Source organism: Procambarus clarkii, chromosome 63, assembly GCF_040958095.1.
Source record: "Procambarus clarkii isolate CNS0578487 chromosome 63, FALCON_Pclarkii_2.0, whole genome shotgun sequence".
Lineage (NCBI taxonomy): Eukaryota > Metazoa > Arthropoda > Malacostraca > Decapoda > Cambaridae > Procambarus > Procambarus clarkii.
The window spans coordinates 21,564,581-21,579,632 of record NC_091212.1 but is presented as its reverse complement, the minus strand read 5'-3'; the positions used below and the strand labels follow the sequence as shown (position 1 = coordinate 21,579,632).

General features: G+C 37.0%; 1 protein-coding gene across 1 annotated transcript in view; it reads right to left on the bottom strand.

The window, feature by feature from the left end:
- The window catches only part of LOC138354545 (oxysterol-binding protein 1-like), a 95,971-nt gene extending 85,269 nt beyond the window's left edge, over positions 1-10,702 (bottom strand). Inside the window, exons 1-2 of the mRNA XM_069308908.1 lie at positions 10,519-10,702; positions 7,113-7,318 (exon numbers count right to left, since the gene is read on the bottom strand). Coding sequence (XP_069165009.1) covers positions 7,113-7,318; positions 10,519-10,637 — 325 coding nt within the window. The 5' untranslated portion in view covers positions 10,638-10,702. The remainder of the gene's footprint in view (positions 1-7,112; positions 7,319-10,518) is intronic.
- Positions 10,703-15,052: the final 4,350 nt, after the last annotated feature.

Genomic DNA, 15,052 nt, shown 5'->3' with positions numbered 1-15,052 from the left:
TTTCACTGAGAAAGTCCTTTATCATCTAGACCCTTACCCTTCCCTCTAGTCCTCTAATAACATACCCATCACTGCCCCTCCCCCCCATCATCTAGCCATTTACCCATCATCCCAGTCATGTGGCCACTTTCCTACTTCAACAAATGACACTGTTTTCCCTTCTCCTTCGTCAAGCAACATACAGTTTCCTACTCCATCAGCAAATTACACTTCACTCCCCATATTTCAGCAATTGACACTGTAACAAATTGGAGTATAACTGAATATAATGTTGCTATTGAGAAAAACTAAATTTTCACAAAAATCTGGCTTAGGGGTTCAATCAAGCTGTAATAATTTTTAATCTTACCTCCAACAGTTTACAATGCTACTGTTATAGGATAACCATGCCTGGTACTTCTGCAACCATCACTTTCACTTGCTACCACTCAAGTACCATATATATATCCACTATGGATATATATGGTACTTGATTTTTACTATTGCTAGTTGCCAGTTTATATTTACAGGCAATATATGCATAATAATTTGTCCCTTCTATTGATAAACAAGGCATGTGTTCACATGAGGAATTTGTTGCAAAGATACTGAGAGCATAAACCATAATTAAGTTTTTTCTGTGTATTTACCTGTTTTTAAAAGATGACATTTTATTATTGTAGTTGTTGACATCTTTAGCAAAGTTAAGAAAATCAAAAGAGTATGCTAATCATTTGGTAAAGCCGTATTGTTCCTTGGGTTTCAGATTTATAACTAGACTAGCAGAATAGATCAACTAATACAGTATCAAGGTACCGTATTAGTTGATCTGTTCATGATATATGCTGGAGCAGCTGTCAAATTTGTATAGTTCTAGCTAACCCTTTATCCGTGGTGAGTGTACACAGTACCAGGCTAGTGATGCTGTATGATATAGTCAAATATAGCAGTGAACACAATGATAACCAAATATTACCTTCAGCATTAAGGTTTTATTCTAATGGTAACTGCAAGCTATAACAAGAACTTTTCAAACTAGAGATGCTATACCAATGATGATACTCTTCAAGATGCTTGTGCTCTCTAGAGTGGAGTACTGCTGCACAATGACAGCCCCTTTCAAAGCTGGAGAAATTACTGACTTGGAGAGCGTATGAAGATCCTTTATTGCTAGAGTCCACTCAGTAAAACATCTAAACTATTGGAACTGACTAAAGTCTAAATCTGTATTATCTTGAGGGCAGGTGGGAGAGATACATAATAAGTTACACATGGAAAATAGTGGAGGGGCTGGTCCCAAACCTTCACACAGAAATAACACAAGAGAACAGAAGGCAGGCAGGATGTGCAGAATACCCCCGTTGAAGAGCAGAGGTGTGACAGGTTCTCCGAGAGAGAGAATTCCATCAACTTCAGAAGCCCGTGACTGTTCAACACGCTTCCACTACACATAAGGGGCATAACTGGCCAACCCCTCACAGTGTTCAAGAGAGAACTCGATAAGCACCTCCAAAGAATACCTGATCAACCAGACTATGACTCATATGTCAGGCTGCGAGCAGCCGCGTCCAACAGCCTGGTTGACCAGTCCAGCAACGAGGAGGCCTGGTCGATGTCTGGGCCACGGGGACACTAATCTCCAAAAACACCTCAAGGTAAGCTAGCAGACTCACAATTGAATACTGTACTCTAATGAACTTTAATACTGTACATACTTTTGAGTGTTGGATATAGATTACCATATCTTCACAAGTTGTCAAAACAGTCTCTCTCCCTGAGACTCTCTTCCTCTTATCTTATCTTGACTGCCTAGCAAACTTTTGACCTTTAAGCAGCGAACAATGACTTCTAACTTCCAGCAATGCTTCACACTATTTACTCTCATGACTGCATTAGCTAGAATAAAGCTCTTCATTTCCAGTCAATTGTAGTATTCCTTCCCCCCCCCCCCCTTTGATCAAGACCCTTATCTCTGATATGATCAATCAAATGCTGCCACTCTTTCTTCAATGGTTGAGACAGTCATGTGAAAATGCCATTGATCCTTCTAAAAATGTGAGCAGCCATTTATTGTGCACAAATAAACAGACAAAATACTGTGCTAAATAAATGTGGGGACCTTTGACACCCCTGCTAGCTTCCTATCACCATCAAAGACATTAGAGATGTGGCCCTCGGGTAACTGTCCTAAAACCCATCACTAGCTCAATACAATATGACCGATGCCATACCTATGTAGTTTTAGATGTTAGGCATAATACCCATATGACTTGAAGGAAAGCCTAATCGAGCCAGAAAGATCAAAAGGCTCCATAACATACCCCTCTTCCTACTAATTCAACAAGAGACCTCACTCCCTATGCCTTCAGCATAGAGAGCATAGAGTGACAACTCGCTTATTACTACAAGTTCATTGCCTTGATCGGAAAATGAAGGGGGATTGCACTTCTCTGTCTCCTTCAATGTGGCGATGTATTCTGACTAGCCTCTTCTGGCTTCTCAGTGTTTAGTCTTTTATGCAATATATTTTTAAGGTGTAACAAATGTGACTTTGAATAGCCTTTCCCATTCTTGTTTCACATCACCTCCTTTCCTTGGGGAAACACCATGTTTTGTTTGCCTCAGGAGACTTATTTCCAGACAGGCAGGCATTTGCATTGGATGTGCTGTCTGAACTAGAGAATATTTATTTATTTTCCTAGAGACTCAATGCTTTTCTCTGTCCTGTCAAAGTTGGAGACCTATGTCAGTTGCATTATTGTGCTAGCTCCCATGTGGCTGGTTTATTTCCAATTCTTGACCCTTCTCTCTCGTTGCCAAATCTTGTTGCATTCAATGACCTTCACCACTCTCAGAGGATCAGGAACATGTACAGTATTACTTTAACCCTTCATGATTGGTCCCTATCAATCTTCTCATTTTGAGTTTTTAGGGCAGTTGTACCTCTGCCTATGTAGGATGAAGGTGGCAGACCTCCATACATCTCATTTGCAAGCTTTGTCACAGCATCAGAATGAAGAAGCCTTGCTCTCATTGCAGTGCTTACTGCCCCTACACGAGACATCGCCATTCACTTGTGGCCGCTTGTCAACCTGCTTGATGGGGTTCTGGGAGTTCTTCTACTCCCCAAGCCCGGCCCAAAGCCAGGCTTGACTTGGTAAACACATTGTTTCAATGCCAAGCACTGTCTAATATTATTTTGTCTTACTGGCTGAAGCTGTCTGTCTTTATTGCTGAGTTTTGGAGTGTGTCTTGCTTTGCCCCCTCTCAAAACCAAAAAATTCTAACTTATACCAGTCACTGCAGATTCTAACCTGTTCAAATAGTTTCAGAACCCCATTTATGTCCCGCCTCTTTATTTCCCCATCACTTGAAAACCTCAATCATATACCCTCTTGTCCTGTGGTCATTTCTACCATTTCCACTTTTGTGGCCTAAAAGCTCTGAATTGGGCATCCTTGTGTGGCCTCTGTTCAAATTGGGGTTGCCAACTCTTGTGACTTTTTCTGTGATAACACATCTGATTGGTCAATGTACCTGACAGTTACTAATCAGTAGTTAGCCAAGTGACAATTCTCTACCCTTGTAATTCAACTGACAACTTACATAAGGTGTCGAGAGCTTTATACCTGCTGTTTTGTCACATAAGAAATTTCTCAGGGGTGGATATATTTCACATTGCAAAACCAATTGCAAGGTAATCTCCTACAGTTGGTCAAAAAGTTGACTAGAGCTTGGTATGTGAGCAGTGTCCTGAGAGGATCAGGGTTCTGGCTCGGGCAGCAACCATGCAAACGTTCAGAAAGGAGTTTCATTCCATTTTCAATGGCCCATTTTTAATTAGCTCATTTGAGCTCCATTGTATAATTGATGTAGACTGTTTACCATGTTAGAATATAATATTTTGACCAATGCAGGACTGATGCTACAGTATAAATATACCTAACCCCTTGCAGAGTGTCAAACTGGACAGTATTATACCTCATGCAAAGTACTGTACTGTAATGATTTTTAATACTTCAGACTACCTGTGATGCACCATTGTGTCAAGAGAAATTAAGGCATGCAAGAGTTTAGAAGTCTGCATGTGCAACTTCTGCAACAAGTGATAGAACATTTAGGGTCCTTAAACTGATGTCATGCTGGAAGTCATATGACTTTATATTCAAATAATGCCTACAGCATCAAAAATTAAGAATAATCTTTGTCAGTGGTGTTAGTAAAAAGAATAATCAAGATGCAATACTTTAGAGAGTTTGATCATTGTTGTCATGTGACAAAATTGTCTCTGAAGATTAAATCCTAGCAGATCATTGTGGTACTTATTTACATCTGGTTCTCTCATATAAACACAACATAATTTGACCCCACTGGTGGCTGCATGATCTCATGTGCAAGGGCTCAGCACAACCTTTCTAAAATCATCTACTGTATAGATGATTTGTATTATAAACTACAGCTATTCTTTCCCTACAATAAGCTAAATTTACAAAAATCTTGCAACTTTGCCTCTTGAAATAGCATATTATTTGGAATCCAAGAACTCTGTCATACTTTGTCGTGCAACCAAGACTGCAGCCGAGGTTAATTTTAGCTGTTTAGCATCAGGTTCAGAAGCCAACTGCTTCCTACAAAAATAATCATCATACTGTATCTGCCCTTTGCTGCGAGGAGCCAAGAAAGCAAACCACCCTCAGAATCATACTGCAAAGCCAGTGTGGCTTGGTAAATTGGTACTTTTATTTCATTTAATTTAGGCTGTAAATTAAAGGTCTATAACATCAAAAACTGAGGCCTTTAGGCAAAACCTGAATTCCATCCCTTCCTACAAGCCCACACTATGTTTTATAAGCAAACCATTAATACTCAATTATGAAAGACAATTTACTAAGCATCAAGAATTTGTTTATTGTGGTTGAAAATATAATTGTCAACCTTTTTGAAACCTTAACTTTCAAGATTGATTATAGTACGTACTGTAATTCAAACCAATACACTTATGATTATCTAAAGTCTTTTGGGCAAATATTTCATCTGTATAATACTGGTAATCTGAGATTTTTAAAGGTATTTTGTATACAGTAGCATAAACTTAAAGCCATCGTGAGCATCACAAACAACTAATTTGCAGCCATGACTCAAATGCTGCTATACATTGAATAAGCAAAATATCTCATACTAATCATAAACAAATGAATCTGGGCGAGAAACACCCTTGGCGACTTTCAGCAAGTTTAAACACAAATCTATCAAAATCATATGGTACATGGTCCCTATAATGTACAACAAACATTAAATTTACTTGAATTGACCTGCGGCAATTAAAACTCAAGTGGTCTCGATGAGAACAAGAAGCCAGCAGTTTGCCGAAAGTCCCCCCCATTTGTCCTGATGATTTTTGCTAGCTGGATTTTGAAATTCAAGAGTTTTGGCATTTATGGCTTCTGTAGGTATGGAGTTCCATGAATTTATAAACCTATGGGTGAAAAAGCATCTTCTGTTTTCAATCTTGTATTGTTAACTCTGTGGCCCTTGTCAGTTCCTGGTACGAGAGTTCACTAGTCCTGGAATGATTTTTGTCTGGTGTTGAACTGTCCAATCTTGCATGGTATTGAACTTTCTCAAATGCAGGTACATATGTTTTTCTGAAGATGAGGTCTCCATGCTTGGATACAAAAATCCAAGAGAGGGCACACCATAGATTTATAGTTGAATAACTACCTTCTTTTCATTAACAAAAGGTACACTTGATTATTTCTAGGCTTTGATTAACTTTTTTTAACTGCCGCTCCCACTTGTTGTGTAACCTACAGTGAATGATGGATTCTGACTTCGTTTCTTTTCTTCATCAATCAGCTGCAAGGTAATGTTGTTAATTTGATAGTTGTGATGAGGGTTGCTATGCCCCATATGCAATGTCTTGCACTTGTCAATATTAAAAAGCATTTGCCAGTTTTCTGACCATTTGTGGAGTTCATATAGATCTCTTTGTAGTCTTAATATCATTTTCACTTCCAACTTTACCATAAATCTTAGTGTCATCTGCACATTTGATGATGTGGTTTGTAATATTCTCATCTATGCCATTGATGCATATGGCAAAAAGGGTTGGCCCCAAAATGGATCCTTGAGGTACCCCACTCACCACATTTTTCCAGTCACATTCATTCCCATTTGGCATGATTCTCTGGTTTCTTATTTTTTAATAACTGTTTTATGAGTGGACAGAGCTTCGGATTCGTAGTCCTGAGGTTCCGGGTTCGATCCCCGGTGGAGGCGGAGACAAATGGGCAAAAGGTTTCTTTCACCCTGATGTCCCTGTTACCTAGCAGTAAATAGGTACCTGGTAGTTAGACAGCTGCTACGGGCTGCTTCCTAGGGATGTGTAACAAAAAGGAGGCCTGGTCGAGAACCGGGCCGCGGGGACGCTAAGCCCCGAAATCCTCTCAAGATAACCTCAAGATAACTACATGCTAGTATTCTACCATTTATTCCATGTGCCTGTAAATTCTTTGTTAGTCTTTCATGTGGTACCTTACCAAAAGCTTTGCTTTGCTTTGCTTTGCTTTGCTTTGCTTTAGCAAAAACCATGTATACAATGGTACATCTACCAGAAGGCCTTTGAGTAGTTGGTTACAGTTTCTAAAAATGTGAGCAGATTTTTAAGGCAGGATCAATATTTAAGAAACCCAGGTTGAGCTGACTTTACAAGACTGTTCACTGTGAGATGGAAAATGATTCCTTCCCTTAGGGTTCTCTCCACGAGCTTGCAGATGTGCGATAGGCTGATCAGATGGTAGTTTCCTGCTGAGCTCTCTGTTTTTTTTTAAATAAGGGTGACATTTGCATATTTCTAATCTAGGGACCTGGAGAGGGTTCTGGGAGTTCTACTTCCTGAGCCCAGCCTGAGGCCAGGGGGAACTATCCCTTGGTCCAGAGATTTTCTAAACAGGATTTTCAGTGGTAGGCATAGTTCACCTGCCAGTTCCTTTACAACACTGAATTGAATTCCATCCAAACCTTGGGCATGTGAGTCTTTTGGTATCTAAAAAAAAATGTGACAAAAAGTACCCTGACAAGTCTAATTATGCTGGAGAACAAACAAGTTTCCGAAGAAACCATATAACACTCACCGCTCTCCAGCTGACGAATAGCCTTAGCTTTAGCAAGCTCCAAGGCAGTCACCCATTTTTGACGTTCCACTTCTGAAGATGCTTTTAAGTGAAATGTTTGTGTACCACCATTACTAATAACAAAGTTACAAGAGTCTTCTGTGTGAATAACAGCGCCATGCAGACTGATTGTTCCTCGGCAGGTGTGGAGCATTTCTGCCTGCGACCTGTATAGAGAAAAATACAAAACTTCTATAATGAAATAACATGTTATTTTCCTATGATCTTTATACAATATTCGGTATTAAGTGTTTTTCAGTAAATAGTAAGTTCTTTATATTATAATATGACTAATTATTATTGTGTTATGCTTTGGGGATGAGCTACAAATATTCACAGTTTTTTGTGGATTTTTTATTGGCTTCATTTACATTTCAAACACTAAGGGTTTTAAATTATAACTGTCTATGACACATATACATTATAACATTTATGACATGTCGGCCCGCTACTGCTGATCACCCTCAGCAGCTATATGCCTGGTCAGCATGGGAAAAGAGTGGGCAATGCACTGAAGCCACAAAAATTCCTCATGAATAATGTATACAGTACAGTGCTTTCGAAAGTTCCTATACTGAAAATTATTATAAAGTAAATGGTATATAGAAATAATTAGAGCAATACCATTGAAATTACCAAAAATAAAAACAATACTGTTAGCCAATCTTGCAATACTATTATATTGATTATAAGAATTATAAAATGCTTTTTCTACATTACAAATTACTTGTTGCATAATTCTTGAAGTTGACATACATATTTTCCATTTAGAAAAATTCTAGAGGGCAGGATTTTCAAATGTCAGCATAAAGTGTAGCCAAAAACTGACATTTCTACAGTACTGTATATAGAAATACAAATGGTATCTGTTTAGCCTAGCTATTATAATGCAGTACTGTATATACCAATTAACAAGGTGCATTGTACATCATGAAACACAACTAGTGCCATTCTTTGAATTATCTCCTGTTTTCATACATACTACAATTTCCACAATTTAAACCTATTATAAAACTTTTTTAATTCACAAAAATTATCAGTAATATTCTAGTGTCCAGAGCTGAAAGGATAAAAAAGTTACTAAAATATGTCCATTATTGGTTGTAAATGTATCATCCATAAAGTACAACTGCAATTAAAATCTCAAATTATTTATGATTCAAGTAACAAAAATCTTTAAGTACTATAACTGAAAATCAATGATTGCATTAAGTACAGCACAGTATGCATTATAGTAAAAGATTGAGGGTAAATACAGTAGTGCACTCCGTATATTATACCATTCATTGAAGAGTACTGTACGTGACCAGCATTTGTCAAAAGTAAGGCTGTGTAATCTCATAACTGTCAATCAGAAATGCCAAATCATTGTTTCCTGGAGTCCTAGACAAATGCACAATGGTAACTACAGTATTTAGTTACTGAATTTGCAAATTTGGCTTCTTTATTTTGGCATAAACCTGCAGATGCTTCATTGAATGCTGGACATATCTTAATAAAATGTAATTGGGTAAAAGATAAATGGAAAATATATCATGTACTTTAGGTTATACACAATATTCTATTAAAACTACAGTACTATATTTACCTATCAGTGGTCTGCCCTGTGCTATAATCTATAAAATAATGAATAACAAAGTTGGAGGTTATATTATTAACTTCGCTTTATATTTATTCTGCATGTCGTTTTTGACAGGAGTATGATAAGAGGGAGGTGGTGCTCTAGGGTGTTTATGAGGTAATGAACTAGGATGGTTTCAGATGATTCCATCTTATTTATACCTTATAAATAAGAGTCTACCTTATCGTAGACATCCATTGTGGTGGATGCAGCCGAGGTCTGTGGTATTGATTATTTTCCCTTTGGATGTGAAAAAACAAATAAATTTTCCTTTCGTTTCAGCAAGATGTATTTATACTCCACACCGAGATTATTTTGAAACAGGTGAAATGTTTTGATGCCTGAGGATGATGACTGTACTGTACTTCTATCTTTATCAGTACAGTATTTGGAGCCAAGACTGCATTTGGAAATATATGTATATGTACTTTTGTTTAGTCATTATGTGTATGACTGTTGATTTTGTTTTGTGAGTTGTATAGTACTGTAATTTGCAAATGTATAAATGTGATGCAGAATAAGTGGATGTTATACTCCAGGGTAGAACACATACCGACAAATTTCTGGGATTGAAAAATGGAAGCTGCTTCTATGGTGGTTGTGCACAATCTATTACTTACAGTGGGCACAGCTTAGCACGAGGAGTCATACCTATAGTCTCATAACCTATTCATGCCCTGCCCCTAGATTCACCTTGGCATTTATAACTCAGCACGCGACAGATTCCTAACTTCTCTGTCCTGTAAACTATCACTTCACTCTCACTTCTCTTGGAAGGCCAGATTTGACCTATTCTCTTACTTTTAGCTGCCTAATTGCTATCCCAATAGGCATTTGTCAAGTGGTTCTGTATTTAAGTAATATTAATTATATATATTCACCCTTTGATTATTGGTTACCCTTGCAAGGTATTCCTTTACTCTTACTTATAATTAAAAGATTTTAAGTCTGTTTCCCAGTTCACTCATTTTCCCACTTTGATTTATAAGTTTTTGTTCCATCTTCATTGCTGTCACTTCAATATGTGAAGAAGTCACTGTACAAAAGTAGTCATTTATTTTGTGCATGAACATCTGACAAATGCAATATGCACAGGTCATGAAGGAAGGATATGAAAAAAACTGTCTCTTCACATACTTAGCTGTATTTCTGTAAACCAATATGACATGTATGTTTATATAGGCCTATGGCACTATCTGAAGGCCACTTGATAATACCCCCACAGACAATCACATGAAACTTGATTAAATGCACTTTAAAGATACTTAAAATAACAAAAAATAAACTTCCCCAATAGGCATTGCTTAATATATGTCTGAGCATAAGTTTTGTATGACTTTCTCACACACCTTCTGCCTGGTGATCACCATATGATGCCCTTAAAAGCTACTCTTCTTTTAACTAATAAGCTTTTCTAGGCTTCAGAATTGTTGTGATATTTCAGTTCCATACTTGAAGCTCCCTTTGTCCAGAAATTGTCCTACTGAAGTATTGTGAGGAATATATTCAAGAGAGTCGTAAGTTCAGGAAAAAATAGTTATACCGAAGAGACTTATTGTCAGGAATATAACACAAATGGTTGTGAGTGGAATATACTGAAGTATGTGAATGTTACTTGGACAGTTGGCACTGGCTGTCCCCGTGCCCACCTGCCGCTGACACCTCCCTGCTGCCTCACTACCCATCTACTTCATTATAATAATACCCAAACTTATTTTATGTCCGTAGTCAATCACCCCGTCTTACCTGTAGTACGACAAGAGGCCGTTGGTGAGAACAAACCATCGCTTCTGGTACCCCTTGAGGTAGTTGGTCCACTTGTATAGCCAACCTTTCATATCCGGGTCAGCTTGTTTCTCAGACATTTCGTTTAGAGCCGAGAATCGTTTGTCACTATCATCTGGTCCGGCCAAGATGGCACCTTTGTCAACAGTGGCCATACCACCTCTCTACATGGATTACCATCAATATTGTATAACATATTAATTTGGTGTTAGCTAAATTCATATAAATATTTTATTAGCTGCAAGATATGTTATATCATAAAAGCTTAATAATGTCTATATGGAGAAGCGAAGTATTTTGTTCATCAAAGAAAATATGATATTTTATACTTTAAGGGTAGACTGCTTTCGTGGCAGAATAATATATATTTTTTGTATTTGTTCGTTCAAATAAGTCATTTAAGTGCAGATTTATGGTTTTAACACTTTCTGTAACCACTTTCCTACCATACACTACTACTAAACTGGCTCATTTGTAGCAATGATACACAAAAATCCTAGAGTGGAGGTAAATCCTAGTAAAATTTTGCCCGAAACGCTCTGCGTGCATGTGGCTTTACATGAATGTAAAATCAAATTCATTTGTATGTTCTATCTTAACCTCCAACGTACCTTCTTGTATATAAATAAATAAAATGAATAAATAAGAGTTATCTCCCTCATCAGATTCAACATTTATTTGTATCTCTATTAATCAAATAAAATTTCAATCTTTTCTTGTACTTCAACACTATAATTGCTGGTATATCCAGTGATGGTTACCTTATCGTAGACACATATGATTGTAATGTCCGTTTCGCTTAATCGGTCAGAATAGCACAGTACACTCTTTTGTTCCTAGTCAGTATATGAAGGGGTTGTCGCTGGGACTCTGTCTTGGGTGAAGAAACGGGCTCCATGCTTTAGCAGAATGGATTCTTACACATGTGTGATGCTCGACATAACCTACTATAAATGTAAATATATATATATGCAACAAAGATCAATAATCTCTGAGCTACCAAATGCAGAATAACCACATTTGAATATGGAATATTTGCTAGAGCTCCTTCAACCCTGTCAGGGCCTCCAGAACTGGAAGGTATTGGAGGCCCGAATCGGTGCCCAAGAATTTTAGGATAGGCCTGCATAAGGATGTGAACACCATTACCCGCAAGCCAGAGAGTAGGCAGGCCTATCGTAAAACCATGGTAGGGACCCTCACAGGGTAGTTAGTCATACAAGGAATCATGGGAACAAATGCCAGGCTCAATACAATAACAAATCAACTCTGAAAATCAGGAGAGAACACGAAATGTAAGACTGAGATATTAGTCTCCACTAACAAAATCTGGGTACAGCACAAGAATATCTTTCAATAAACTCGCACTGTATCTAGTGCTACCCAATCCCCTAATATATGTACCTAAGCCATACAACTTTACCATTGTAATCATTGCTATCATCTTATATTGTGGTTGTTATATTGAACGCATATTTTACTGCATTATACCTTGAAATAATCCTCAAATTATGCTCCAATGTACCTGTTGATAACCCTCAAATTTTACATTAATGTACATACTAATCTTTGGCAAATTTTCCTACAATATACCTGTTAACATTTTTCAGATTTGCTAGAAATTATCTTATTAAAATTATCTATTAGATTAAAGACCTGCCCTAAATGCTAGCGGCTTTACAAGAATGTAAAATCATCAATGCTATGTACTCCCATAAACCCAATATAAATCCAATCATAACTCAATAAACTATGTATATATATATATATGTCGTACCTAGTAGCCAGAACGCACTTCTCGGCCTACTATGCAAGGCCCGATTTGCCTAATAAGCCAAGTTTTCATGAATTAATATATTTTCTCTATTTTTTTTCTTATGAAATGATAAAGCTACCCATTTCATTATGTATGAGGTCAAATTTTTTTATTGGAGTTAAAATTAACGTAGATATATGACCGAACCTAACCAACCCTACCTAACCTAACCTAACCTATCTTTATAGGTTAGGTTAGGTTAGGTAGCCAAAAAAGTTAGGTTAGGTTAGGTTAGGTAGGTTAGGTAGTCGAAAAACAATTAATTCATGAAAACTTGGCTTATTAGGCAAATCGGGCCTTGCATAGTAGGCCGAGAAGTGCGTTCTGGCTACTAGGTACGACATATATATATATATATATATATATATATATATATATATATATATATATATATATATATATATATATATATATATATATATATGAAATCCTAGAGAAATCCTAGAGAAGAGCCAGAGAAATCCTACTAAACAACACAGAAATCATCGATAGATACAGCGATAGCAGGCGGCTTGACGTTTGCGAGGCACTACACATCAAGAAGTCAACACCAGCAATCAACAGCCAATTAATGCACAAATATATATATATATATATATATATATATATATATATATATATATATATATATATATATATATATATATATATATATATATATATATATATATATATGCGGAAAATCCACAGAGAAATATGAAATGAGGTGAACGTTTCGGCTTGTTAAAGCCTTTGTCAACACCAGACTCTGGTGTTGACAAAGGCTTTAACAAGCCGAAACGTTCACCTCATTTCATATTTCTCTGTGGATTTTCCACATAAAATGATCAGTGTTTTGTGATCGTCAATTGCATATATATATATATATATATATATATATATATATATATATATATATATATATATATATATATATATATATATATATATATGTATATATATATATATCTGAGGAGCTGGAGGAGCTATTCAACTTGAGACAAGCAGCCTTGTACCTTGCATGTAATTAATATTGTAACTTTTTGTGTGTAATGACATTTTCAAATAAAGTTAGATAAATATGCACACATACCAAAAGAATAGGGGTGGTAGGAGAAGAAAATATCAAAGTGTTCAATGAGGATCCACAAGGTCTTCTCTGAGTACTCTTTATTTTCTTCTCCGAGGCTATGGGTCCCTACACTTGCACCAGAGGTGGTACCCCTTCTAGGTTATATATTAATAAAATCAATCAATAAATAAATTTTTCTGAGTCTAGTACATGCTTCCCTGATTCCATGTATGACTAACCAACCATCCTGTGAGGTGGAAATATTAGATGAACTTATAGCTAGTTTTTTATCTACACTGTGTAATCTTTCATATAAAATAGGGTAGCAGCACATTGCTCTGTATGCTTGTTACTAAAAAAAAATCATACTATTTGGTCTGAAGTCACTTATTGCCCTGTGATTGCCCTGTTATAAATAGCTACAGCGATTTTTTTTAGAGTAAAACAAACAATATGTATAGTAGTTAATTTATTATATACCTATAACTATTCTGCGAGAAGTTTAAATATATATTTACCTGATTTACTTGAGGGCCTCTAAACCTAGTGGCCTCGACGAGGATAGGAAGCCAGCGGCTTGTCGAAGGCTCCGTCCATTTGCCTTGATGCTCTTTTCCAGGTATATTTTGAAATTAAGCACAATTTTGGCAGTTACGGCCTCGGCGGGTAGGCGGTTCCGTGGGTTAATAACCCTGTGCGTGAAAAAGCATTACCTGTTCTCAGTCCTACATTGTGGTTTGTTAAGCTTGAAACCATTGCTTCTTGTTTGTGTTACATCTGACCAATATTCTCGTCACATACATATATATATATATATATATATGTGTGTGTGTGTGTGTGCGAACAAGCTTGAATGGTCCCCAGGACTATATGCGACTGAAAACTCACACCCCAGAAGTGACTCGAACCCATACTGCCAAGAGCAACGCAACTGGTATCTAAAGGACGCCTTATTCTGCTTGACCATCACGACCGGACAAAAGGATTGATGGTCAAGCGGATTAAGGCGTCCTGTAGATACCAGTTGCGTTGCTCCTGGCAGTATGGGTTCGAATCACTTCTGGGGTGTGAGTTTTCAGTCGCATATAGTCCTGGGGACCATTCAGGCTTGTTCGCATTTGAGTTCCTCACGTGTGCCCCAAAGAAGGAGGTGATTTGATAAAATGCTATGCCCAAGATTACCATCCGAGTGCCGGCGGGGAAGTGGTTTAAATAGCTTCGGCTATCACTTCCTTTTGTCCGGTCGTGATGGTCAAGCGGATTAAGGCGTCCTGTAGATACCAGTTGCGTTGCTCCTGGCAGTATGGGTTCGAGTCACTTCTGGGGTGTGAGTTTTGAGTCATATATATATATATATATATATATATATATATATATATATATATATATATATATATATATATATATATATATATATATGTATATTTATATGTATATTTATATGTATATTTATATATATATATATGTTGTGTTCTTCAAGAGATCCATAACCTTTAAGCACCTTTTTGCATTATTATTTTTGTATCAACCCATGTATATCTTGTAACCATCAAATGCATAATAAAGCACAAAAAATATTCAAGGAAGGGGGTGGTAGGAGAAAAGCACACAGAAACTGTATTGGAGGG